The following is a 24,529-nucleotide window of genomic DNA, read 5'->3' as shown; positions in this document are numbered from 1 at the left end:
TTGTTAAAGTACCCATGAATTCAAATTGCCATGTTTATTTTGTTTTTGTCTCGATCCCCTTTTCTATATATTCATCCAATGATATCGAGTCCTTTTATGGGTTCATTTTATCCGGATTGTATCGTTCCCTGAAATGTTTTCACCTGGCGAGATTTTTGTGTTGTATAATCTTGTATGATCAATAGACTGAAGTAGTATAATCAAGAAGGGAAATCGTTGGTAATTCTTGGTATATTCAAATCAATTATTGTGTACGACAGTAAAGCGTTCAGTCATGTATTCAAATCATCGAAATTACAACATTCAATCACCAATCATCGCTCAACTATTGCGCTTTCGTTCATCTTCCAAGCAAATCCCAGGAAAAAGGTGTACCTGAGAGCTTTTCTGCACGACAATGAGCTTCTAAATTTTTAGTGATTTTATTGTCTTTTAAAGGGATTATTTGGATCATAACACTCTTGGATGAATATACGAAAAGTCCTCGTCTCTCTTTGACTACTACTTACTGAGATAGACTCTCGATAGACAACTTTTTCTTTTTCTTATCATTCAATTCGTCATCTTCCCGCAACAGTTGAATGTATTACAAAAGTTGAATGAAATTAATTATTTTATTTGACTACAGGTTGGGTCTCACAATTTTCCGAGCCAATTGATAATCATGCAATTCTGTTAAATTGACTAAATTGAAATATGACATTCAAGAGTTCTTTGTGTAGGAATAAGTATAGTAAGATCCTTCAAGTTGTTGGTGGTTTTGCATCTACACCAATTACATATGGACTATAATCTCAATAGCTATCTCTTTGATAGGACATTTCTTTCAACTTGATCATTGTAATCCCCCTTTACCCCTTTATTTTTACCAGGAAAAAAATAAATAAATTATAATTCGTACGATGCACAAATGCTAATTGCCTGGTCCATTTCTGTCTCCGTCGATCGCGTTGAACAAAATCGGTCGACAGATCGTAAAAAGCTGAGGAGGTGGGTTTCTTGAAAGTATAAATACAACACGGGTCAATTCCTTTTGTTTATTCAATAAAAATTCAAAGATGCTTCTCAATTCAATCTCTCTCTCTCTTCTCTTTGCCGTTGGCCTTGCTACTGCTGCCAGAAGTGGAAGCTATACTGTCCCTGGATTGGGTAAGAGAAAGCAGGCGATCTTAAACAATGGTGGAGGTGTTTGGGATATTGCGATTGCCATGCTTGAAACCGAAGACTTGACAACCAACTACCCTTATGGCGATAACAAGTCGGGTGATTCTACCAACTTTGGTATCTTTAAGCAAAACTGGTTCATGCTTCGTCACTCGACCTCTCAATTCAAAGGACAGTCGGCTTCAGACGTCAGCCATGGTGCTGTCCTTAACCGGGACCTTAGAGCGGATATCAAGGCAAGACAGGAATCTCAAAAGTTTTACGGCGCTGATCGATGGTTTGGTGGACACAGAAATGGTGAAAGTGGCTTAAATAACTACCAAACATCGGATATAAACGATTACAAGAATGGTGTCAACTGGATTCACGATCAACTCGCCAGTGACAAAAAGTACTTGTCGGATGATACCAGATTCTGGGTTGATGTCACTCCTATTTAATTCTTTTTTTTAAATCTATTTTGGAATAAATATTTTTGTGGAAAAGCGATCAGTACGCTTTGACGTTTCTGTAGCGAACATGTTATCCTTTGTTTACAAGTAATCGTATTAGCTATAGTAAGCTCATGCCAAGTGAGAGGACCAAAAGAGTCTTTTCTCATTAGTAAAAGAAAGCGCTACCCCCTTTTTTTTAACTGCTGTTTCTGTGGATCACTTGAGGGTATTGATTCAAGATCCAATATGATTGTGACGGTCTTGAGATAGGTCTCCGCACAAAATGAAGAACAAGAAGCAAGATAAAGTAGCTTTGGTGTTCCAAAGTACATAGAACATAATGATCACTGGATGTCATAGGATAGTATTTCGATATTGAAATCATTCTAATGAAGCCTAGTGGGATGAAGCATGTTACATCTAGAGATTAGATTCAGTAACCATCTACCAAGTGTTGCAATAAAGGGATGATTAAAAAGTTGTATATAAATGCTTGTATATGATTCAGACAGCAACTTGTATGCTCAAGGCTTAACCAAAAGTCCATACCTATTTTACGTCACCATACTAAAATAGGAGGATTTGAAAGATGAGGACGTATTGCGATCATCAAGCCTTATTAAAGATCCTGACCAGAATGTGATGCAACACTGATGGATGAGTTCGAGTAGCCGGTGCGGTGAAAGAAAAGTTGCACAAAAGTATGTGTTTGTGTACAAAAAGAGGCTTTGCAACCACTAGACCTGTTCAAGCCGTTGATGATGTACTTTAAACATGCATTTTAGTGTGTCCAACGAGACTCATATGATGAAACGGAAACTCGATTCCCATAAGTGAAATTCTACAAGTGATTTTGATTCGTGATTGCTTCCAATGTCTGTGTGTCATACAACTCCGATTAAAACTACTTTTGGCCCTTTTTTTATTTTTTTTTCTTTTTTTTTTCTTTTAAACAAGTTATGCTTCAAACATCTTTACCCAGAAATCACATGTTGCCTCGATCTATTTCTTCAAGTTCAAGATCAACACGAGTGATTGAAGAACTTCAAGACAACTTGGAAAACATTCAAAAAGAGTTGGAAAATACAAAAATACAGGTAAATAGAAAGCTGATTCCAACTTTTTTTCTTCTGACTCCCTAAGCAGTTAAAAAATGCTCGAGAAAATAAAGAACAGTTTGAGAAAGAAAACGAAAGCTATGTGGAATCCAATCGACAGCTTCGTGCTGATATTCAAGAAGTGATGCAAGTGTTGGAAAGTAAGCAACAGTTATTAGACGATACCAAAAAGATTTATGCTCTGAATGAATCCAAGGTCAAACAGCTCAAGGACGAAGCGATGGCAGCCAGAAAGGAATTAGAGGATCTCAAGAGACGAGAGCATCTGATCGAAAAAGAACGCCGTGCTTTACAGACCATGAAAGAAAAGATGGTACAACAAAACGATACACTTCAACAGTCCATCCGAAAACAACAAGCCGAGTTTGATCGAGAGTTGCAAGCGCAAGAGGAATTGCTGCAGTCGATCGGACAAGAAATCGAAAGACTGAGGTCGCTGAACGTGACTGAGATTGTCAAGGAAAAGATGGAACATCAGGCAAAGGAAAGAAAGAGGTTGGTGAAAGAGATGAAGCAAGTGGAGGAAGCATTGGATTTAAATACCCGAGCGTTTATTCAACAAGTCAAGAAGGAGTTGACTGAATTCATGAATCAAGTCACTGATGACAGTGATTTGACAGAACAAGTCGATCAGTGTCTTGATGCTGTCAACGGATTATCTGTCAAAATAAAATAATACCACACATTCCAATCTATCTTCAATAAACATATCCCCCCTCGTTACCCACTCTAAGCTTTCTTGACAACACAGTGACTGTTTAATTGATCTTTTAAATTTTTTTATTTTATTTTATTTTTCTTTTTTTTTTTTTTTTCTCTTTAGTATCAAAAGATGGGTTTAGCAGGACAAAAAGAAAAGCAGCGTATTAGTGATGATCCCAACAATTTAAATTGGAGTAAAGATCAATCAAAATTCGGCTTTAAAATGTTACAAAAGATGGGTTGGGCACCAGGTAAAGGTTTGGGTGTCAATGAAGATGGTAAACAAGAGCATATCAAGATTAAATTAAAAGACAATACACTGGGTGTGGGTGCTACCAAGAAAAACAGTGATAATTGGCTTGGAAATACAGATGCATTTTCGAGGTTATTGGCTGATTTAAATTCTCAACCTTCATTCGAAACCAGTAGTTTGAACGGCGATCAAGAAGAAGAGGAAGAAGAAGAAAAGAAGAAGAAGGAAAAGAAGAAGGAAAAGAAGAGCAAGAAGGATAAAAAAGAAAAGAAGAAAGAGAAAAAGAAGGAAAAGAAGAGAAAGCGAGAGGATGAAGAAGGTGAAAAGAAGAAGAAGAAGAAGAAGAGTGAAAAGGAGGAAGAGGGTTCGACTGTTGTTTTAAGAAATGCGTAAGTCTCATTTAGATTTGATTAGACATGTTTTTTAATACCCCCTCTCTCTCTAGTGCTCGTGCAAAGTTTTTACGTGCGAAAAGAATGGCAACCAATAGCAAAGACAAAAATCATTTGAACGAAATATTGGGTATTAAATCATCATCTTCAACAACAAAGACTTCAAATCAAGGCTTTCAAACGATTGAAACGTCAACATCATTCATGGCTGCATTTACTGTTTAAAATAAAATAAAATTTATTAGACATCGATATCAAAGTTTGTGATTTGAGGTAGATAAGCACAAGCACTTAATTCCAACATGTAAACATCTTCAAACACATTCCTGCCATCATATCCACCCAACACATAAAGTCTTGAATCATGTAATATCGATACATGATATCCTCTTGGACTCGGTGGGTTTCCATACACTTTCTTGGTCTCCCAACACATCGTGACCAAGTTTAACAGCAGTAATTCATTTGAATATCTTCTTCCGTCATATCCACCCGTCACAAACAGATAGGAGCCCACTTGAGTGGTAGAGTGAGCCAGACGAGGCATAGGTCGATTCAATTCGATCTGACTCCAGCAGTTTGTGAGTAAATCCAAGATGAAGATATCACTAAAACATTCATGCCCATCACTGCCTCCATAAATAATCAATTTGTTCTTTACCAGGTTACTCGTATGATATCCTCTGGCGATCGGAGGTGTCCCTTGGGGTTGCAGTCGTGTCCAAGTGAGTGCGTTGGGATCTGAAATGTCGAGGGCATGCACGTCCGCCAGCGCACGTGCACCATCGCCTCCGCCGATGACAATGATCTTTTGATTCCATAAACAGGTGGTGTGTGCCCTTCTGGGTGACGGTGGCTCACCAACCGTTTTTGGTTTTGTCCAAGTCAAGGTGTCTGTGAAGAAGTGAGTGAAGGATAGAGTCAGAGTGTGCGTTTGCTTACCAACGTTTAAAATGTAAAGATCATTAAAATAATTCGGTCCATCCCCACCCCCAAAGACATAAAGACTGTAGGATCTCTTGCCAGGTCCTAATACTCTTTCTACAGTCGTACAAGAATGAGCACGGCAAGGTGGTGGTACTTGGCCTGTTGTACGAGGTTTGGTCCAAGTCAAGGTGTCTGTGTGCATGTTAGCAAAACAAGAGGTGTGATTTGTAGATCTTTACCCATGTCGAGCACATAGAGTGTGTTGAAACATGCCTTCATATCACATCCACCAAAGACATACAGATTCTCACCGATCAAGTTGGCTGTGTGTGCACGTAAAGGCTTCGTAGGACATTTACCAAACGTCATGGCCCTGGACCAATACATACCTGCTGCAGGTGCAGGAGGGACTTGAGCACTGACACTGAGTTCAATGGCCGCTGCGATAGGGTCTGTCATGGCTTTTGATTTAGCACGTTTCATCGGCGTAGGTGGTGGCTCCTTGTGTTGATAAAATGACACTTGTAACGGTTAAGCTTTTTTATTGTTTAAAGTATGATTGTCGTGTTACCTGAGTCGGAAGGATATTGGCTACTGGAATCAGTAGAGTCTCTACTTTCTGTTACTGCTGCTGATGCTGTTGTGGTCGTGGTTGTTTCTGGTGGAAGTGTAGGTGACTCTGGTCTATCAAAACTACAAGCGTTTTAGTCAAAGTAGGAATGGGTTTAATAAATGAACCTTTCTATCGATTGGTTGCTATTCATTGTTTTGGTTTCTAAAGTAAACGAAGATTGTCTTTTTTCTTTAAAAGAGGAAGCTGTAGGTGAATAAGCATTAGCCATCCAAGCAATGGGGCTTGTTGGTTTATCTGTCATGAAGGAAGAAAGAAGGGAAATTTACAGACCCCACACCACCACTCTAATTTTTTTATTGTGCGACGACGTCATGGATAGGATTTTTTTTTTTTCTCTCTCTTTAATCATGTCAAATAATAATCAATTAACCATTTTACGTATTAAACGTAAAAGAACTGAAGAACCACTCGACGCTCTGTGTAAATAAACAGGTTTTTTTTTGTTTTTGTTTTTATTTATATTTTCGTGTTATCTAGTGCTTCACCAAGAAAATGAAGAGAAACGATTGAAAAAAAATAATGAAAATAAAAGTGTATTGAAAGGTTGAAGAAGAATTTCTTTTGGGTCAACTGTACATTGTATTGAACTAGGCTTATATAGTGTCAGCCACCGCGCTTCCAACCGTATTTCGTTTAGCAGAAACCGTAGAAGAAGCAAGTTTTTCAAATTTGGACGAAGCAAAGAAACTGAAAGTAAGACGATAAAAAGAAACAAAAGCCCCATTTTAATATTTCTCTAGGACCGTATCGCTAGACGTATTCAGCCTGGTACCAGTAGACCACAAACACCTGTTTCAAGAGAAGAAAGAAAAGAACAATTGATGCAAAAACAAAGCGTAAGTAGCACACTGGAACAAGAGTGATTCTGATGAGCTGTTTTAGGACGTGTCCAAGAAAGCAAGATATAGAGTCATTAATCAAAATAGATCAAAAACAGTGGAACAAAATGCTCCCCCAGTGTAAATGTCATGCATCGAAATAACCCAAAGAAACTCATTTTTTTATTTATTTAGTGTACAAAGTTCAGCCGAGAAAGCAGCGCAGGATTTATTTCAAATGTTTGAAGCAGTCAGAGAGGATGAGACGAATAACAATAACAAACAACCCAAGTAAATGCAATTAAGGAATGTTGATTTGATCACTTACAAGTAATAGATTGTTTGTTGACGAAGATGCAGACGATGTGGATGACATTATGTGTAACTTTATACCAATGATTAAGGAATACTTGACATGTAAGCCACAGAGTAACACGGTTTGTGCTATAACTTATCTGTTTGGAAAGTGAATGAAAAAGAACCCGAGGATGATGATTATGTTTATGATGTTTACTATAGAGAAGAACACAACCCTGTTGTGAACACAAGCAATGTTGGTTCCCTTGTTTGGTTTGACGGGGCAACTGAATACATGGATGATAATGACTCTGATAGTGAAATAGGCGATGTTGAAGATGAAGACTCGAATGGTAGAGTAAACAAATAGGCTAGATACCACAATATGACTGAATTGAAAACATAGCTGAGGATTACTATCAAAACGATTATCCAGAAGAAGAGGATGGGGATGACCATGATGAATTTGAAGATCGCAAGTATCCAATAGCATCTAGACTGTATTCTTATTAATACTTGTTTATTTAGAATATGGTTATGGTCTCTCTTCGGAAGATGAAGATTATAGTTTATAATTATTATTGTTTATATAAAAACTAGCTTCTTTTTATTTGTATACCACGATGCATATAAATACATGTTTAAATACCCTGTCTTTTTTATTTTATTTTTTTTTAAAAAAAAAACCAAAAAAGAATGACTGATACCTTAAAACTTCAAAAACTTCCCTTCCAAATGAATGAACAGTTGAAACAAGTAGGAGTTTATAATAAGATACAAATCATTTTTGACTTAGCTTCCTTTCTTACAGTCCATGCGACTCGAAAGACAAACGAATGACTCTTCACTTGATGGACTATCCGTTCAATTCAGTCATCTCTTCAGCGGTCCAAATGATTTTGCCGCGATTGACAAGCTGTTTGTTGATGCCGAAGGGGCCTTGAAGACAAAGGAAGATCAACACGTCTTGTCTGACCTAAAGCATCAAATCACCCGTCTGGTTCGTCCTGCGTCCAATCTGGCGTCTCCTCCACAGTCACCTGAGCGTGAGATCAAAAGGGCTTCTTGGTCCTCTGTGGTGATGAGTGAGCCCGTGAAGAAAAACAACGGTTGGGAAGAGACAAGGGAGGTTTATCGTCAGATAAAGAGTAGTCATCAAGGCGCTCCTGAACGTATAGAACATCAAAGGTTCCGCCAAGTGGTCAATGGCCGTGAGCAGACCGTAGAAAGAACGAGTCAGACAAGAGGAGGGCATCCGAGTCCATCTCAACAGACTCGCCCTCACGCTCAACTGCAGCCAAAGAAGACATCCAACGCAGGAAGTGTGAACCAGAACAGCAAGCACCACAATCCAAGTTCCGGGTTTAATCCAAGACCCCTAGGACCTTTACCTGAAAATACCTTTTGTATTCCCATCTTTTTCCCTTCTGAAGAAAGCTATGCGGTAAAAAAAAAAAAAATGACGCTGGATGACAAAATCTGAACTCATCTTTCACTAGACATTTCACTCTGCGCTTTCTTCTGCAAAAAGAACACTTTATGTCTGCGTGTTTTCTTTGACGGACAATGAGACGGCTCGTGTGTTGAGTGATGCTTATAAAAGAGGTTTGGATGTTCGGATCATTACAGACAATGATCAGATGGACCCTGAAAAGGGGGCTGATGTTTGTAGGCTGCATGATCGCTGGGGAATTCCTTTTAAATACGACAATAGGCAAGTAGAGCTTGTAGCACGTTTTGTCTGTGTGTATAAACTATTTGCTTAGTGATCAATTTATGCATAACAAATTTGCAGTGATTGACGATAAGATGGTCATCACCGGAAGCTTCAATTGGAGTGCGGGGTAAGCGATGAACAGTGTTGAGCCATAACTGATCAATAATGTAGTGCGCGTTATAAAAATCAAGAGAATGTGATCGTTACCAATATTCCATCTGTGGTTGAAGCCTATGCAAAAGAATTTGACCACTTGTGGAATTATTTTTAAACAAGACATTATTGGTTAATAAATCACTTGTACTGTCGTCATTCATCTGAAAGGCTCTTTTTTTTAGTTTCTTTTATTTTTTTTATTTTTTTTTTCATTTCAACTTTTAAATTATGCGTATTTATGCTATTCCAATCTTGAAGAATCGTTGGGCTTATTATTGTCATTCAACTGTGTCAACTACTTCCAAATTAACAAAAGCAGTCAACTGGTCAAGTAAGAAGTGGGAACAGTTTGGAAAAGCAGATCCAACCACATGGAAAGGAAAATTGTATAAACGTGGAAGTCATTTTATGAATCAGGTCGATTATCAAGAATGGTTTTTGAAAAGTGTACCAGCAAAGTACGAATTACAAGAACCTTTAAAAAATGTAATTGACATGTCTTTCTCCTCCCTGTTTTTTTTTTTTAACTGCTTTAAACTATAGGCACTAGTGAACTATCCAAAGGTTTTGGAAGGATCGGATGTTCAACGTGATTTAGAAAGCCTGTTGAAAGATAGAGTGAATTATCATAAAAAATACATGTATTACTCTGCTTATTGGGTCCCACTGTCTTGTACATTCGTCATTGTCCCACTGATTCCTAATATACCGCTGGCATATAACCTGTTTCGACTCTACAGCCACTACAAAGCATACCATGGTGCCGATAGCTTATCTTCTCTAGTCAATCAAGGCCAATTGACCTATCAACAAGATGAACAGCTGAATGCTCTCTTAAATCAACACAGCTTTGTTTCCTCGGATGATTTAGAATTCTCGCAGGAAATTAGACAAGGGTTTCTAGAGAAAAAACCCAATTTAAAACTATTAGAACATGATTTAGAAGGTGTATTAAATACTTCAGATATCAAATTGATTGGGGAAGCATTGGATACGCCTGGTTTAGAATTAGAATTAAATAGAGCAAGGTCACAGATCTTGAAGGCCGTAGCTTTGGAGAGGTTTGTAAAAGCAAAACAAGAATAAAGAAACCATTTTGTATCAAGTACAGTAAAGGCTGATGAATTTTGTTTCATTCAATTTGTGGATCCCAAAAGTAATTTGTCACATAAAATTCTTATTTAATAGTATTGTTTGTAAACGCATTGTTTGTCAAGTATTAAAGTAACAGAGTCAAATACCTCTTTAAATAAACCTCGAGTGCTTGTTTTATTTTCTCTTGTTACTAGTTTACATGCAAAGACTGTTCCTAAACTTCTTTGACACTAGGGAATTTGAGCCTTTAAGGTACGAGTTGTTTCTCATGCACCTTTTTTTTTTTTTTTTTTTTTTTTTTTGTGGCAATAAAAACTATTTTTAAGAATAGCCAGTTAATTGTGATGTTCATAAAACGTGAAGATCTTTTCACCACAGCGATGGAGTCCAATCGGGCGAATTTAAAGACCAGAAGCTGAGAAAGAGTATGGAGATTCTATAAACAGATTGAATTTGAATTTGTTTAAATTTTCCTTTTTGTCTTAAATTACTTGCATATATTTACTTGTCAAATTTTCACATGAAGTTTGCCAAATACCTTGAATCTCAAAGTATTCCAGAGTGGAGAAAGGCATATATCAACTATAAGGCTCTTAAAAAAAGATTAAAAGCTATTGAAAAAGTAAAACCAAAACAAATAAACTTGCTTTATTCTTGTTATTTACAAAATGAAAAAAAAAAAAATTAGTATCGTAGACAACACCAAGATCACAAAGATCGAGGACTTGATCTTGCCATCAGTGCTGTACACACTCCAGAACCTGAATTCCAACCTGCCACTAGAAAACATGCAGCCCCAATAAGAACTCAATCCTCTACTCTTGAAAACCGTTCAACAGGCGGACAAGTCAGACAAATAACAACAGCTGATTCGATTGATGGATATTCTTTGCAACTTGACTATGGGTATGGCACTGAACTTGACAGGATCCCTCAACCTTCCTTAAAAGGTAAAAAAAAGGACTCCTTTCTATCCCTGCTCAACTTTACTTTTTAAATAGCCAGAGGCTTTCAAGCGACTTCTATTTTAGAAGAAGTATTAAAGCATGCAAGTGAACCGGAACAGTATTTCTTTGTTACACTTGATCGTGATTTGGACACAATATCCACGTTTTACGACTGTAAATAATAACAAACAAAAAAAAAACAAAATGAAATTTTGTAACAGTGATTATAGCCAAGGAAAAAGAAGCAGAGGCTAAATATGAAGCATTGGAATTACAGATGAACATTGTTAAAAAATTCGCTGCTCAATTATCACATGATGAGGTAAGAGACGCTCTTTTTAGACAAGCATCCGTGGTCATAATGATGTATAGTCTTACGAACATTCAGACCCTGCTGATCATGGATTTCATTTTGGTCATTGGTTTAGAAGAAACTCGGCAGGTTCTACTTTGGCCGATGTGACTCATTTGCCTTCAGCTGTAAAGTATAATGGCACGCAGCATCTTAGTTATAATGTATAGTCTTCTCTGATCACTTGATCATACAAACCAATTAATGCCTTTTCTAGGTCGCTAGAAGTCGATTGAAAAAGGCGATCACGGAATATTATCGCAGTCTGGAATTATTGAAATCATATAGAGTAACATACGACAACGAGAATCTTATGAATTGCTTACACACTATTATAGCTACTTAATGAGACAGGATTTAGAAAGATTCTTAAAAAGTTTGATAAAGTAAACGATAAACAAGTAAATAGAGCCTATCTTTAATACTATCTTAGACTGCAGGATGGAAAGCAAGTAAATTATATCTTCAAAAGTTAAACCAATACCACTGGATGAATTCAAACAAAATTGACGAAATACTCAACGATACAGAGGTACAGTAACAGACTGAGTGTTTACATGTACTCATTTCCTCTTAGGAACTTTACATTGAAGAATTTGCAAGTGGACATCGAAGAAAGGGTATGTCCAAGCTCAGAACACCAGAAAAAGATGAAGTAAGCATTCCACCATCTCTATTGCTCATTCTGATCTTATCCTATTAGCATTACACACCAGCCGCATGGCGAGTTGGATTCTATATTGGTTTGACCTTGGCACTTTTTGCTAGAGTACTTCAACTTGCGCTTGACCCAGACGTACAAGATCGTCTGCCCAACATGTACTTTAGTCTCCAGATCTATGCTGTTTTCTTTTTGCCTATTCTATTTTGCTTAGGCTTTGCAGTGAATACACTCGTTTGGACGCGCTGTCAAATCAATTACAAATTTATCTTTGAATTTGACCCAAGAGATAACCTGGATTATCACGAGTTTGCAGAGGTACGTAATGAAATGCACAAAGACACATTGCTGACAGAAATACACAGTTGCCTTCCTTTATGCTTTTATTATTATCCTTCATCATGTATATTGATTTCTCACAAATGTTTGCCCCTTCGATTCCATCTCAGCTCTGTCCGCTCATCTTCTTTGTCGTTTCCTTGGCCATCATGACCTGTCCATTCCCGATCATGTACTACTCTTCCAGAAGATGGCTAGGTACCACCCTCGGACGTATCGTCCTCAGTTACTGTTTCTCGGTCGAATTCCGTGATTTCTTTATCGCTGATGAACTCAACAGTCTTGCTTATTCCTTTTGGACCATCTCCTACTTCTTTTGTGCCTATGGCTATCACTGGCTTGACTTTGACAACAACTGTCCTGTCAAGTTGTTTTGGTTCACGCCCATCTTGGCCTCGGTGCCTCCCTGGTGGCGTCTGTTGCAGTGTCTTCGCCGTCATAAGGATTCGGGCGAGAGTGTGCACTTGGTGAATGGTGTGAAATACATGACGAGTATTGCTGCTGCTCTAGTGACCGGTTACAGAAGAATGCATCGTAAGTCCATTTTTGTTTTTCCTTTGTGGCTGAGGATCGCAGGCAGAGAGGGACTCATGCACGTTCTCTAGATTCTCCTCTCATTGAATTTTTCTGGATTTTTTGTTGTGCTATCAACTCAATCTATACTTCTGCGTGGGATATCAAGATGGATTGGGGGTTATTAGAATTGAAAAGCAAAAACTTCTTGCTTCGTGATGATGTCGTGTTTTATAGATGGGTATATTCAAACATGCATGTTTAGAAAAAATGGATTGAATTTGATACTTTATAGACATATTACATTGCTGCTCCTATCAACATTATCCTACGATTTGCTTGGACTTTGAACTTTGCCACTTCCAAGTTGTCTAGTGACCTGATTGGATTTATTATCGCTATCCTGGAAATTTACCGTCGTATTCAGTGGAACTTTTTTCGATTGGAAAACGAGGTACAGAAAGAAAATGGTTGTATTTCACACGTTGTTAACGTCCCTCATTTCCTAATAGCACATCAATAACTGTGGTAATTATCGAGCCATCAAAGAAATTCCTTTGCCTTTTGCCTTTTCTGAAGCAAACAAGGGTGCCGTGGATCACGTCGAAGAAGGACGCATTCAACTGCCGATTGGCCCACAAGAAATCGATGTATCCCATGTTGTTTCATCTGAGCTTGCTGGATCCTTCTACGGACGAAGAGATTTCGAGAATAAGCAAGACATGGATGAAAAGCAAGCTACGGGTGATATCAGCAGTAAATTGAATCAGATGCCGTCCAAGATAGGACTTGCCTTAGAAATGATCCAATCTCGTGGAACATCGGTCAATTTGGAAGAATCTGAAAGTGACCTGGATGATGAGCATGATGATGATGACGATGATAGTGATTAAGAGAATCGTTTAAAAGCTTTGTTAATAAATTGAGTTTTTAATGTATTATTCTAATCCCTCTTTTACTCCTCCTTCGCTTTGTCTGGGCCCGAATAGGCACCTGCACAAAGCTCAGAAATAATTATTGAACATTTGCTTCTCCTCTGGTTTATAGTACGTCTTTTTTCGGATGCTATTGCTACTGTAGAAAGAGGACCTCTTAACTTTATGAGTCTTACTACTGCTGTCTTTAGGTCGAATCATCTCTCTACTCCTATTCAATATAAAACAAACAAGCTCAAATTAAACATGTTTATACAAGCAAAATATATGCATAGCTTACAATAGATCTAATAAAAGAAGTCTATTTTCCTGATGGCAAGTATACTTTTGCATGGTGAATATGCTCACTTTAAAAACAGTTTCAATAGGGAGCCTGCTAGTAACTTGGTGATGTTTATTAGAAAAATGGAAATATGAATCTATAAACATATCACTTGATAATAAATGCTGATCTGTGTCAGTTATATTTACACGATGCGATCAATAGCTAATACTTATACCAGTAAAACTGTATCTACGGCTGTCAAGCAATAAGTTTTATTGAAAAAAGAAGGTCGTCTGTAAGCTTCAAAGACTGTGTAGTTGAACATATCAAAGTTCAGAGACATTTGTGTAACAAGCTACAGATGATGTCACGCCCAATAGAATTCCTTTTGCCCCCAGCCTAGAAATTTTAATTTTTTGTGAATGATTGTTTAACTTTTCTCTCTTTACTGTATCTAATTATATTAAGAAATGATTGCCCCCATCACTGGTAAATTCCGCAAGCAAGCTATGAAGGATATTGCTATCGCCCTCTCTCTTGGTGGTGCCTCTGGTTACGTTTTCTGGCACAGCTATCACATCCCCACTGCTGCACGCCGCAATGCCTACTACGCCAAACTCGAAGCTAGCAAGCAATAAATTGCAATCAACTTTTCTCCAACAAGACTCTACACAAAATTAAAAAAAAAGGATTAAAGTGATGCTTTGAATATAATCTCTTTTTGTTTTAAAGCAAATAAAAAGTTGAATAACAAATTCAAGCCTTAGATAAGATTTTAAGACGTGATTACAATCGAAGCAAGTTTACTACTTTTTTTTTTGTCATTGTTCTCTTCTTACAAACCTTTATTAACTCGCTCAAAACTGTCCAGCATTTCTTATGTAGTAATCTCAGTTTAGCAATTCCCATTGATGAATCAATTTTATAATTTCTTTCCAGATCAAATATGACGAATTTGTTGTAACATACACTATTAAGTTCAAAAAAACAATAGCGTCGACAACGCTTCTAAAAGGCCATAGCATAAGTTGAAATTGCGAATAAAAGGATATGACACTGCTAATTTTTGAAACAGATCGAACCACTTTTATATTTTGAAGTGCAAGTCAGTCCTTGTGTACATTTTGTGTAATAAGATACAAATAATTGAAAGTAAATAGTTCTTGTCGTAAACTATCAATTGTATTTTCTAGTGACCATATTGAAGGTTCTTGTATGCAAAATACTAGATCTTTATTATTACTAGTTAACCCTGCTTCTTATGTGGCTTTGCCAGACCGACTTTATACAAAACCTGAGGGTTCAAATTTACCTGTTTCTATTTAATGAAGTCCTTGTAATTGCAACGTCTTTTGCTTTTCCTGATCTTTGCTTTTGAAAATAAAATTTTGTTGTGATACATACAATACAGTCTTATTCTTCCTCTGATATTTTTTTTTTTAAAAAGAAAACAAATCCAATTGAACATTGGTTTATGTATTCAACAAACCAAGGGGTTATTAATCTCGAATTGGCTTAATAAAAACAGCTCAAGAGTAAGCATCATAAAGGAAAGGCCATAAGCTCATTGATATTCGAATACCGTCAACAGTGCCAATCTAAAATAGTTGTAGCTTTGTTATTCGGTTTACTTGTAACAATAGCTCATCAGAGGTTGATTAGTGCATAGTAAAAGTAATTACATACGAAAAAAAAAAAGAAATGTTTATTTTACAAGTATGTAAAAGTTAATATGGAAAAAGTGATGGAGCAAAAGGAAGGCTTTAATCGACAATGTTCACTTTGACTGTTTCAGAAGATGTTATTTCTCCTCTACGAAGTTGGACAGTCTCAACGAAATCAAAGGCATATGAACCAGGGGTAACATTAGTAGGTACAGTCCATTGTTTGGTATAAGTAACGTATTGATCTTGTTTGGCAGCAAGAGGACTAATATGGTTAATTAGTAAAAGAAAGGTGTACAATAAGTATACTGATTACCATGTAGGACAAATATTTTCAATTTGTTCTTGCTTTTGATCTCCAGTTCGTTTATGAAAGTTGATTACAATGTTCTTTGCATAGCCATTAGATGTGCTTTCTAAACTAATACTTGAGTATAAATGCATATAAAGTCGCTCTTTTTCTTTTTTTTTCGTTTTTACGGTAAACTGTAGGTTGCATAGCATATTGGATAGTAACATTGGTTCCTATTTCAATACTTTGTCCATTTGTAGGCGAAATAATCTTCATAAATTGAAGCTGATCAAATACACCAGCTAATGCAGCTTGGAAGAATACGCAAAAAGTAAAGAAAAAGCTATAAGCAGCCTTCATTTTTATTACTATTTTTTTTTTGGTAAAAAAAAAAAAAAAAGGATTAAAGTCCCAAACTTTTTTTTTCGCTGTATTTATATAAAGTAAATGGCGGTACACAAATCAAATTATTCCCTCTTGTACTACAAATGTCTAATGAATTACTTTAAGCAGTTATTAGATTTAATTATCATGCTTTTTGTAAAGCATCAAATTATAACCTCCTTTTTTTTTTCTTAAAAAATTAGGGTACATAGATAATAGCAGCAACAAGGAGGGAAAAGTGACAATGCCCTGTCTGGTTTTATTACCTATAATTTGGTTATAGTGCCCGGTGCAATTATTTTCCTGCAAGTAATGAAATTAACTATGATAAAGCCGGGAACATGGAGGCAGTGTCGCACCCGCTTTTATAGAATTCCGAATTTTATATTTTTAAACAACAAAACATATTTGTTATATAGTTTTGTTGCTCGCTAAAAATAAATATTGTTATCTAATTGGACAACTAAAGATAATAAATAGTTTACTTTTATTTTTCTACTCATGTGCTATCATTACACTGATCTTATTCAGCATATAGCAAAGATGATGCCTGTCCAGTTTATTTATTCTCGTGAAACATTAAAACCATTCTAAAAGAGAAAACTTGAAATCTATTTATAAAAGAACAGAAAACATCACGTTTACAGTTTGTTCTTAAAGACCTGTATTTCTAATAATAAGTCCACTTTATTATCTTCAATCATAAAATACCCTACACGATCCCATTTTCGATTTTCGCCGATGAAAAAGGAACAATATTTAAATATTGTCATACAAAGACAAAATATAAGCTGCTTTAAATAAATAAACATAAACAAATTGCTGTTGTCATTAGGATATTAAACAAGTTCAATCTATTTCTAAACGGTTAAGTTCACAGACATCATGAACAGAATGTCCTCCTTCAAAAAGGATAGTTCGTGAAACATTCATTTCCGTTTATAGCCTTATTGTCCAATTTGATATGTCGATTGAATGAATTTTTTTTTTACTTTTATTTTACAATTAAAAAAAACACATAAAAATATTTCAAAATTAAGCGAATGCATCTTCAATATCTGCTTCAGCAGTAGTTTCTGTCTCACTACTAAAGTTCATAAAGTGAGCAGCACGGTGGGATTCATGATAGAATTCCTTTGGCACATCCAATGCAAGCTTATAATTCATATTAGCGTTGAATTGAGCACCCATGACTATACATAAAAATGAGTTAATAAAAAAGCAATCCATGTTTAAACAAAAATAACTTACAGTTATAATTCCAAACATCAGAAGGTACCATAAAGTAACCGAGGAATCGATCAGATAGCAAGATTTGTACCTTTTCACCGTGTGTAGGCAAGTAACCTTGAGGTTGACTTCCAGGGTCCACATTTGTCTTACCCCACTCAAAGCCAGCTGGTGATAATTTATAAGCAGTCAGTGAACATGAACCAGGTGTGAATGAACAAGTCAAGGTCACAGTCTTTTCTCCATCCCAAGTCTTGTTGTTAGCTAATAATTTAGCATGTGTTGTCACGTCTTGAGGTGAAATATTCATTAATTCTTGAGGTTGAGTGTGAATCCATCCTAAAGGCTCCAAATCATCCAAATGTTCATGTTCAGGGAAGGTGTTTGGCAGGTGTACAGTTTGGTGTGTACCCCATTGAGGAGGAATAACAACACATCGAATTTCCTTGACATTGGGTGCATCAGGAGGGCTGACACCATATAAGAAACCAGCAATTTGGGTACGTAAATCAGAGATAGTAATGAAACGCTTCAATACGTTCTTAGGCATCACATAAGTATATGTGTTTTCCTTGATATCATCAGAATTGACATAAATGTGGTTTGTTCTCAAATGCAAGTTGGTAGCTGAGATGGCACGAATACGCCATTCAGTCTTACTAGAGAAGGTAGCCTGTTCATAATTACTGGTAGTTGTAACGATCATTTCATCACCGTGAATGTTGCGAGTCTTAGTAGTGACAGCTGTCAATTGAGATTGTTCCTTGGTTTGCTTTTCAATTTCAGCAATTTGTTGACGTTGAAGGGAAGGTGCTTGAATTTCCATACCCAAGATAATGTCACGAATTTCGGATTGTGTAAGAGAAGCAACGTTCACGTTGTTCTTTTTACCATAATCAGCCAAGATCAAATCCTTTAATTGTACTTCAACCTTTGCCCATTCTTCATCTGTCAATGTGGGCCAAATATGATGAGGCTCCGTGATGGTGCTTCTGTCAGGTCGCAAAATCATCTTGGTCTTGTCATTGTTTACATGAAGTGCACGCAGGATCAAAACCAAACGAGAAAATGCAGTGTAAGAAGAGAATGTCTTCAACCAATCATCATACAAGTTGAACAAAACCATTTGAGGTTCAGTCGCCTTCAAGATCAAATCTCCAAACTTCTCTACCTTCAAACATGCTTGGAAAGGCAATTGAAGCTCACTACCCTTAATCACAATATTGGGGAAATCGAGCAAGTGAACTTCCAAAGGATCCAGCATACCCTTTCTTGTTACAATAATTTGTTTGGGTTGTTCTTCTACTGGCAATGAACGAATCAAGGCAGCCACTTCTTCAGCAGTCTTCCATTTAGCCAATTGACCCAAACGTTTCTGACCAGCCCAGACGGAGGTATGAATAATCTTCAAGAAGAGTTGACCGGTACGAGGGTTGAAAATAAAGATAGCACCGTTAATAGGCTTAGTGGTCAAGTTACCTTCAAATGTCTTGTGAATAGTGACACGATAGACATTAGTATCATCAACAAACCAAATGATTTGGTTACTGAACAATTCACCATAATTGGTAGAAGACAAGTAAGGCTCCGTAGGTTCAGATGAATACAGTTGAAGTGCCTTACGAATACGTTCACGAAGAACGTAGAGAGCAGGGTTGGCTTTCATGATCTTAGCCATAGCTTGTTGTACAAGAGGCTTCATACCAGGGATCCAATTACCATAGGCAGAGTACATGTTGTAAGCCAAATCAATACCAACCATGAGGCCAGTGGGTGAAGGATAGATACTCATGTTGTCAGTTGTGTAATCCAAGAATTTGGCACGAGTATATCTTTCAATATCGTGAGAGTCAAAGTCACCCCATCTCAATTGAATATCGAGCCAGTATTTAGTAGTTGTAGGGCCTTCCATAACATCCTTAGGGTCATTCAATAAGGAAGGACGAGAAACAGGCCATTTGTAGGCTGCGAACAGGAGAATATCAGAAGCAGAAGAGTTCATTTTGTATGACTTTCTAGGGTGGATGGTTTCTTTTTGAACAGTTTCAATTTGAAGAGCTTCCAATTCACGGTCAAAGACTTGAGCAAAATCCATGGTAAGGGCTTCGTGGATCTTTTGCCACAAGTGAGCACGGAAAATTTGAATGAGCGAAATCTTTAAGGTAGGAATTTTACCATGCATAAAGATACCAGTAAGATCAAGTTGGACTTGGAAACCAACATAGACATTAGCACGGTTGATGGTAGGTGACCACCAGAGAGTAAAACGACGATTGGGAATTTGATTCAAACCGGAACGTTGGGCATTTGTCAATTTCTTGTATTTCATACTTTCTTCAAAACCAGATGCCTTTTCCCAGAAAAGACCCAACCAAGAAGTAAAGTAGGTACCCTTGAATAAAGTGTGTTCCAAGATACCTTCAACACCACCAAGAGCTTGGATCATATCGGTACGGTAGTTATTTAAGTTCCACAATTTACCATCGTGACGTTGATGGGTCCACCAGAATGGATTGTTCTTTAATACTTGATACTGCTTAAAGTCAGTACGCACACGCCAACCCTTATCATAAGCAAGGGTATGTCTATCCTTTTGGAAAAGAGTGTTGATACGAGGGATACCACGGTCCCAAGAATCTTCCAAATCTTCCAAGGTCAAACGTCTGTTTTGAGCATTGGCTTCTTGACGCTTCAAGGCGTATTCAGCCCATACACGTTGAGAATCGATGAATTCAGATTCCCAAGATTGAATGTAACGATACAAGTTAGGAATCAAAGTATCTTCATCGTGGCTCATACCAGAACGGAAGTGAGTGATGCCTGTTTCAGTTTGTTTTGACCAACGTAAATCAGATTGTGGGATCAAAATGTGACCCATAGAGAGCATACCAAGACCACCCAGTTCCTTGGGCGTCATAAAAACAACAGGAGGGAAACGAGAAGGCATTTTGGAGTTGAGACCAATCTTGACACGAGTTTGAATCTTGTTTTCACACTTGACTAACAAATCGAGCAACTCGCGCGTATGCACAACAGCTTCACGATAGTAGGTCATCAAACCAATCAAGGCAGTGTTCCACTTATTAGCAATCTTACTAAAAGTAGTACTACCTGAAGCCATCAGGATTTGACGAATACGGTTGTGGAAACGATCCATGGATTCTTGATCAACTCTCAAATAAGCTTGAGCAGTTCTTTCCTTGGTCTGTTCATTAATCAAATTCCAAACACCATCTTTGAGTGTAAATTCTTCCGTTAAACTTCTGATCTTGGGTAAGATACGGATTTCAAAACCACACATAGAGAATAACAAATTTGGGTTATCTTTAGAATAAACACTCACAAAGCTATTCTCCCATTCAATCGTTGTCAATGAGCGAGGAAGACGATTCTTGATATCCCAAAATACAGCACGGCCCAAGTTAACATCGTGCTTCATCAAACGCATACGACAATCTCGTGGCCAACATTTTTTGTTGTTGTAACCCACAATATTTTCAAAGTTTGGATCTGGATGCTCTGTTAAATAACGTTGAATAAGATCACGCGCTTCATCAGCAGTGAAGCGGAAGAAGATGTGAATGCGGTCAATGTATCGAGAATACAAACGGATAGGATGACGTGTTTCTGTCTCAACATCGCGGTATTGCAAGAAATCATTAGGCAATTGGGGAGGGCCGGCCATTTCACTTGCACGATGAAGACCCAAAACTAAAAGATCCAAGACAAGACCATAGTATTGGAAGACAAAGGAGGCAAATTGAAGACCACGAATTAAACCATAGGCATTGACATGGTTCATATCCTTGTAATTGAGCACAACGTTATTTTTGGCAGTAGCATAATCGGCAAGGTTGTGGTCAAGAATTAGACGCAAGAGACGGCCAAGGAGGGTAAGATCAATCTTTTCATAGACACGACTAAAGCTAGTTTCCATCATCACATTACATTGTCCCTCAGAAGTATCCCAAACTTCAGTCAGGTTATTGATACCTTGACACCACTTGTAAACCAATAATGGTGGTGGTTCAGAATCAGAAGGCTTAATCCATGCAGGGAAGAGGTGACGTTTATCAGCTTCATACCAAAGGTATTGATCGAGATAAGCATCTGTAATCTTTTCAAGTGGTTCAATGTCATAGACGGGGATCAAGTGAGAGTAAAGATCCATGAATTCAATACCCACTTCCTTAAAGGCACGTTGGGTCAAGAGCAGACGCTTGATACGAGAGAGTGCTTCATGAGGATTATCATAGGCTTGTTCAATTAATCCCAATTCTTCTCTCTGGCTTTGATTCAAACGACCTTGTACACTGTAAGCTTCACGAAGACGTTCTAAGGCAAGGATAAGCAACTTTGTATCGTGCTTATAAGAAAGAGGTGGGAAAGGAATAGGAGAGAATTTTCTACTTTCTAACCAGTGAACAGTAGAAGTGTAGATGGCCACGGCCTCTTCAGCAGTAATGTAAGGACCATCCTTTAAATAGTTGTGTTGACGTTCTTGTTCTGCCTTGAGCCAAAGACGTGTCAAACGACCCAAGTTCTTTCGACAAATTGTTTTATCAACAGTAGCACCTCGACGAATACGCTCACGATTATAGTGAGCAACACTAGTCCACCAATCGGCCTTAGCCTTGATATAACGAAGAATCATGTTTTCAATAGGTGCAGGCATACCGGGCACCTTCCAAGGAATATTGGCCTTCCAAGCTCTCCAAGCTTCGGAAAGATGTTGTAGAATAGTACGTGATTTGTTACCCTTGATACCCTCAGGCATAGCATCCATAATATCGTGCAAAACAGCAGCTCTCAATTCCAAATCATAATGGGAATCCACACGTTGTTTTGTCACTGTCTTTGCAATACCCTTTGAGTGTCTACCCTCAAATTGACGGGCAAGCAAGTTACCCAACCAACGTTCAAGAAGGGGGACGATACCTCTCATAAAGAAAAGCCATACTCTCCAGCCAGGAGCCCAGAAACCAACACCAGGACCTTTACCGACTGGTCCTGTATTGAAACGGTAATAGATCAAGTGCTTTAAATCTTTACACATACGAATTTGTCTCATCAGACGGTACTTGTAACGATACATACCAGTCAATTGGCCTACGTGAGCAAAGATATATTGAAGACCATCAGCCAGTTGGAAAGCATCCACATTACCAAGACGGTATTGGACATGAGCATCCACCACAAGTTTAGTTAAACGCAAAATTTCTCTGCAAAGATGGAATGCATTACCAAAACGAGACTTCTTTCTTTCTTTAGTTGTTAATGTCTTGACAGGTTTCAAATTAAAGTTATAATCCAAATGAAGATAGTTCAAATTCTTTCTGTGAATTAACAGATTCAACATATTGTAACCTTGACGACAGACTTGCAAACCAGCTTCAACCCAATCAATCTGTGTGGTTTGGAAGAATTTAGTAGATTTGAGAGAACGGAAAAGATATTTTTTGTTGAGAGCTTTGGGAGGACGTTGTCTGAGGGCATTTAAGACATAGCATTTAAGCAACTTTTGGTAAGAGACACGGACCTTGACAGGTTGGTCGGGTGGACAGTGTTCCAGATACCAGTTTTTGACTAGGGGAACATCTTGAGCACGGCGTGTTCTACCTGATCTCTTATCAAAAGGATGAGGTGCCCAGTAGAGCGCAATAGCATTTGCTGTATTGTCTGTATAAAGCTCTGTGTCTTCCAAGAAGGGTGCAACGTTTTGAGGCAATTGGAATTCTGTGTCTTCATCTTCATCGCCAAATATTTCATCTTCGTGCTTAGTACCAGCACCATGAAGAGTACGAGAAGAGATGGGGTTGACGATTGGATCGAAGTAGAATGCTGGAAGATCAGGATCTTCACTGCGGACATAAACCACAGTAGGATAATGATACCAAGAGACATAGACACTACGAGGAAGAGAATTGTACAAGAATGGGAAAGCAATCTTGTATTCGGTACGTATAGGTTGACGAATGATAATTTTGTTAATGTCATTAAATTCATTCCAATCGTCATCGGCAGTATCCAGATCACGGTAAAGTGGTTCGAATTTAGGACCACCAGGAATGGCCATACTCAATGCCTTAGCGGTGAAGAAAGAATTGAGGTCAAATAAATAGAAGTAATTTTTGTCGGTCAGATCAGATAAAAGTTGACGTGCCATACGATATAATGTAGACATGATGGGTAGATCCAAACGCCATTTGCGATAAGTTGAACCATTAACAAATTTTGTGTCGAGCAAAGGTTTATTATCATAAAACCATTCATAGATTGCAGCATCTTCTTCTTCATCTAATTCCATCTGAATGGCTTCAAGTGGTTCAACATCCATGATATTGTCACCGTAATCAAGAGGTGGTTCTTCATCATCAAATGGTGGAAAACGCATACGTTTAAAATGTCTTCTGTCACGCTTTTCTCTACGCATCATGATCCACATGGAACCCCACTGAGCAATATAAACAGGTTCAATAACCCAAGGAATTTCATTGACAAAAGTAATGGCACCCGTAATATGATACAACACATTGACTTCTCTCACTTGTTCCCAAGGCATGGGCATATTTTCAAGTAATTTTAATACAGCGTGAGGAACATATTTAAGAGCACCAAGATAGATACGTTTATCGTGTCTGAATTTCTTTGCAGTCATATCACCGTGATCTTTAATGATCTTTCGTAAATGTTCAGGTGGCATATCTGACTTTTCATGTTCAATGAAACCTATGCAGAGAATTTTTTAGCACCAAATAAGTGTTCGTGTCTTTTTTTTTTTTTTTACCAAACTTTCTCTTTTCACCATAACGCTTGTTTTGTAGTTGCTGCCATTTTCTGGCCTTCTCTTTTAATTTTTCTTCTTCACTTTTTTCTGAATATTGCATTGCTTCATAAGAATATTGGTCATAATGTTGGGAATAGGGAGATGGTACCCCACCCACTGGAACCGAGAAATTAGGATCGTTGTTCATTTAAAGAAAAAGATCCTAAATTAAATAACTAATTAGTTTTCAATATATTTTTAACACACAGTCTTTTTCTTTTTTAATTACCAAAAAGTAAATCTCTAAAAGAAAACTTTATAGATTGTACTTGTTTAAAAAAAGAAAAAAGAGAAAAAAAATTGCGCTGCGTAACAATTTTTTTCTTCAGTCCTGTCATTTCAAAAACAGAAATTAGTTTCAGGCTGCGACGCCTCAGAGTCTTACTAAACAAGCAGTAGTCCATATTCTATTTT

The 24,529-nt window shown here is 37.5% G+C and overlaps 10 protein-coding genes across 10 annotated transcripts; 7 read left to right on the top strand and 3 right to left on the bottom strand.

The window, feature by feature from the left end:
* Positions 1-1,058: 1,058 nt before the first annotated feature.
* RO3G_01081 (uncharacterized protein) lies at positions 1,059-1,604 on the top strand (the record flags this gene model as incomplete). Its single annotated transcript, XM_067655672.1, has 1 exon — positions 1,059-1,604. The coding sequence occupies one exon, from the start codon at positions 1,059-1,061 to the stop codon at positions 1,602-1,604; it is 546 nt and encodes a 181-aa protein (XP_067511773.1).
* Positions 1,605-2,557: 953 nt separating this feature from the next.
* Positions 2,558-3,392, top strand: RO3G_01080 (uncharacterized protein; the record flags this gene model as incomplete). The annotated part of the gene is made up of 2 exons (XM_067655671.1): positions 2,558-2,695; positions 2,817-3,392. The coding sequence occupies 2 exons, from the start codon at positions 2,558-2,560 to the stop codon at positions 3,390-3,392; spliced, it is 714 nt and encodes a 237-aa protein (XP_067511772.1).
* Positions 3,393-4,304: 912 nt separating this feature from the next.
* Positions 4,305-5,449, bottom strand: RO3G_01079 (uncharacterized protein; the record flags this gene model as incomplete). Its single annotated transcript, XM_067655670.1, has 2 exons — positions 4,305-5,182; positions 5,230-5,449. 2 exons carry the CDS (start codon positions 5,447-5,449, stop codon positions 4,305-4,307), a joined length of 1,098 nt encoding a protein of 365 aa, XP_067511771.1.
* Positions 5,450-5,971: 522 nt separating this feature from the next.
* On the top strand, positions 5,972-6,688 carry RO3G_01078 (uncharacterized protein; the record flags this gene model as incomplete). The annotated part of the gene is made up of 4 exons (XM_067655669.1): positions 5,972-6,044; positions 6,226-6,317; positions 6,365-6,460; positions 6,638-6,688. 4 exons carry the CDS (start codon positions 5,972-5,974, stop codon positions 6,686-6,688), a joined length of 312 nt encoding a protein of 103 aa, XP_067511770.1.
* An 865-nt stretch (positions 6,689-7,553) lies between these two features.
* Positions 7,554-8,461, top strand: RO3G_01077 (uncharacterized protein; the record flags this gene model as incomplete). Its single annotated transcript, XM_067655668.1, has 3 exons — positions 7,554-8,183; positions 8,239-8,407; positions 8,454-8,461. 3 exons carry the CDS (start codon positions 7,554-7,556, stop codon positions 8,459-8,461), a joined length of 807 nt encoding a protein of 268 aa, XP_067511769.1.
* Positions 8,462-8,840: 379 nt separating this feature from the next.
* RO3G_01076 (uncharacterized protein) lies at positions 8,841-9,840 on the top strand (the record flags this gene model as incomplete). The annotated part of the gene is made up of 3 exons (XM_067655667.1): positions 8,841-9,098; positions 9,156-9,673; positions 9,801-9,840. 3 exons carry the CDS (start codon positions 8,841-8,843, stop codon positions 9,838-9,840), a joined length of 816 nt encoding a protein of 271 aa, XP_067511768.1.
* A 387-nt stretch (positions 9,841-10,227) lies between these two features.
* RO3G_01075 (uncharacterized protein) lies at positions 10,228-13,412 on the top strand (the record flags this gene model as incomplete). The annotated part of the gene is made up of 13 exons (XM_067655666.1): positions 10,228-10,329; positions 10,396-10,657; positions 10,709-10,828; positions 10,885-10,976; positions 11,027-11,134; positions 11,224-11,295; positions 11,345-11,407; positions 11,584-11,661; positions 11,710-11,985; positions 12,033-12,540; positions 12,612-12,760; positions 12,815-12,973; positions 13,032-13,412. 13 exons carry the CDS (start codon positions 10,228-10,230, stop codon positions 13,410-13,412), a joined length of 2,370 nt encoding a protein of 789 aa, XP_067511767.1.
* Positions 13,413-14,189: 777 nt separating this feature from the next.
* On the top strand, positions 14,190-14,357 carry RO3G_01074 (uncharacterized protein; the record flags this gene model as incomplete). Its single annotated transcript, XM_067655665.1, has 1 exon — positions 14,190-14,357. One exon carries the CDS (start codon positions 14,190-14,192, stop codon positions 14,355-14,357), a length of 168 nt encoding a protein of 55 aa, XP_067511766.1.
* A 1,125-nt stretch (positions 14,358-15,482) lies between these two features.
* On the bottom strand, positions 15,483-16,035 carry RO3G_01073 (uncharacterized protein; the record flags this gene model as incomplete). The annotated part of the gene is made up of 3 exons (XM_067655664.1): positions 15,483-15,648; positions 15,700-15,799; positions 15,864-16,035. 3 exons carry the CDS (start codon positions 16,033-16,035, stop codon positions 15,483-15,485), a joined length of 438 nt encoding a protein of 145 aa, XP_067511765.1.
* A 1,059-nt stretch (positions 16,036-17,094) lies between these two features.
* RO3G_01072 (pre-mRNA-processing-splicing factor 8) lies at positions 17,095-24,263 on the bottom strand (the record flags this gene model as incomplete). The annotated part of the gene is made up of 3 exons (XM_067655663.1): positions 17,095-17,252; positions 17,311-24,018; positions 24,077-24,263. 3 exons carry the CDS (start codon positions 24,261-24,263, stop codon positions 17,095-17,097), a joined length of 7,053 nt encoding a protein of 2,350 aa, XP_067511764.1.
* Between the last annotated feature and the right edge of the window lie 266 nt (positions 24,264-24,529).

Source organism: Rhizopus delemar, genomic scaffold (genome assembly GCF_000149305.1).
Source record: "Rhizopus delemar RA 99-880 supercont3.1 genomic scaffold, whole genome shotgun sequence".
Classification (NCBI taxonomy): Eukaryota; Fungi; Mucoromycota; class Mucoromycetes; order Mucorales; family Rhizopodaceae; genus Rhizopus; species Rhizopus delemar.
Note: the sequence above shows the minus strand (reverse complement) of the source record. Positions and strands in the feature narration are given on the sequence as shown.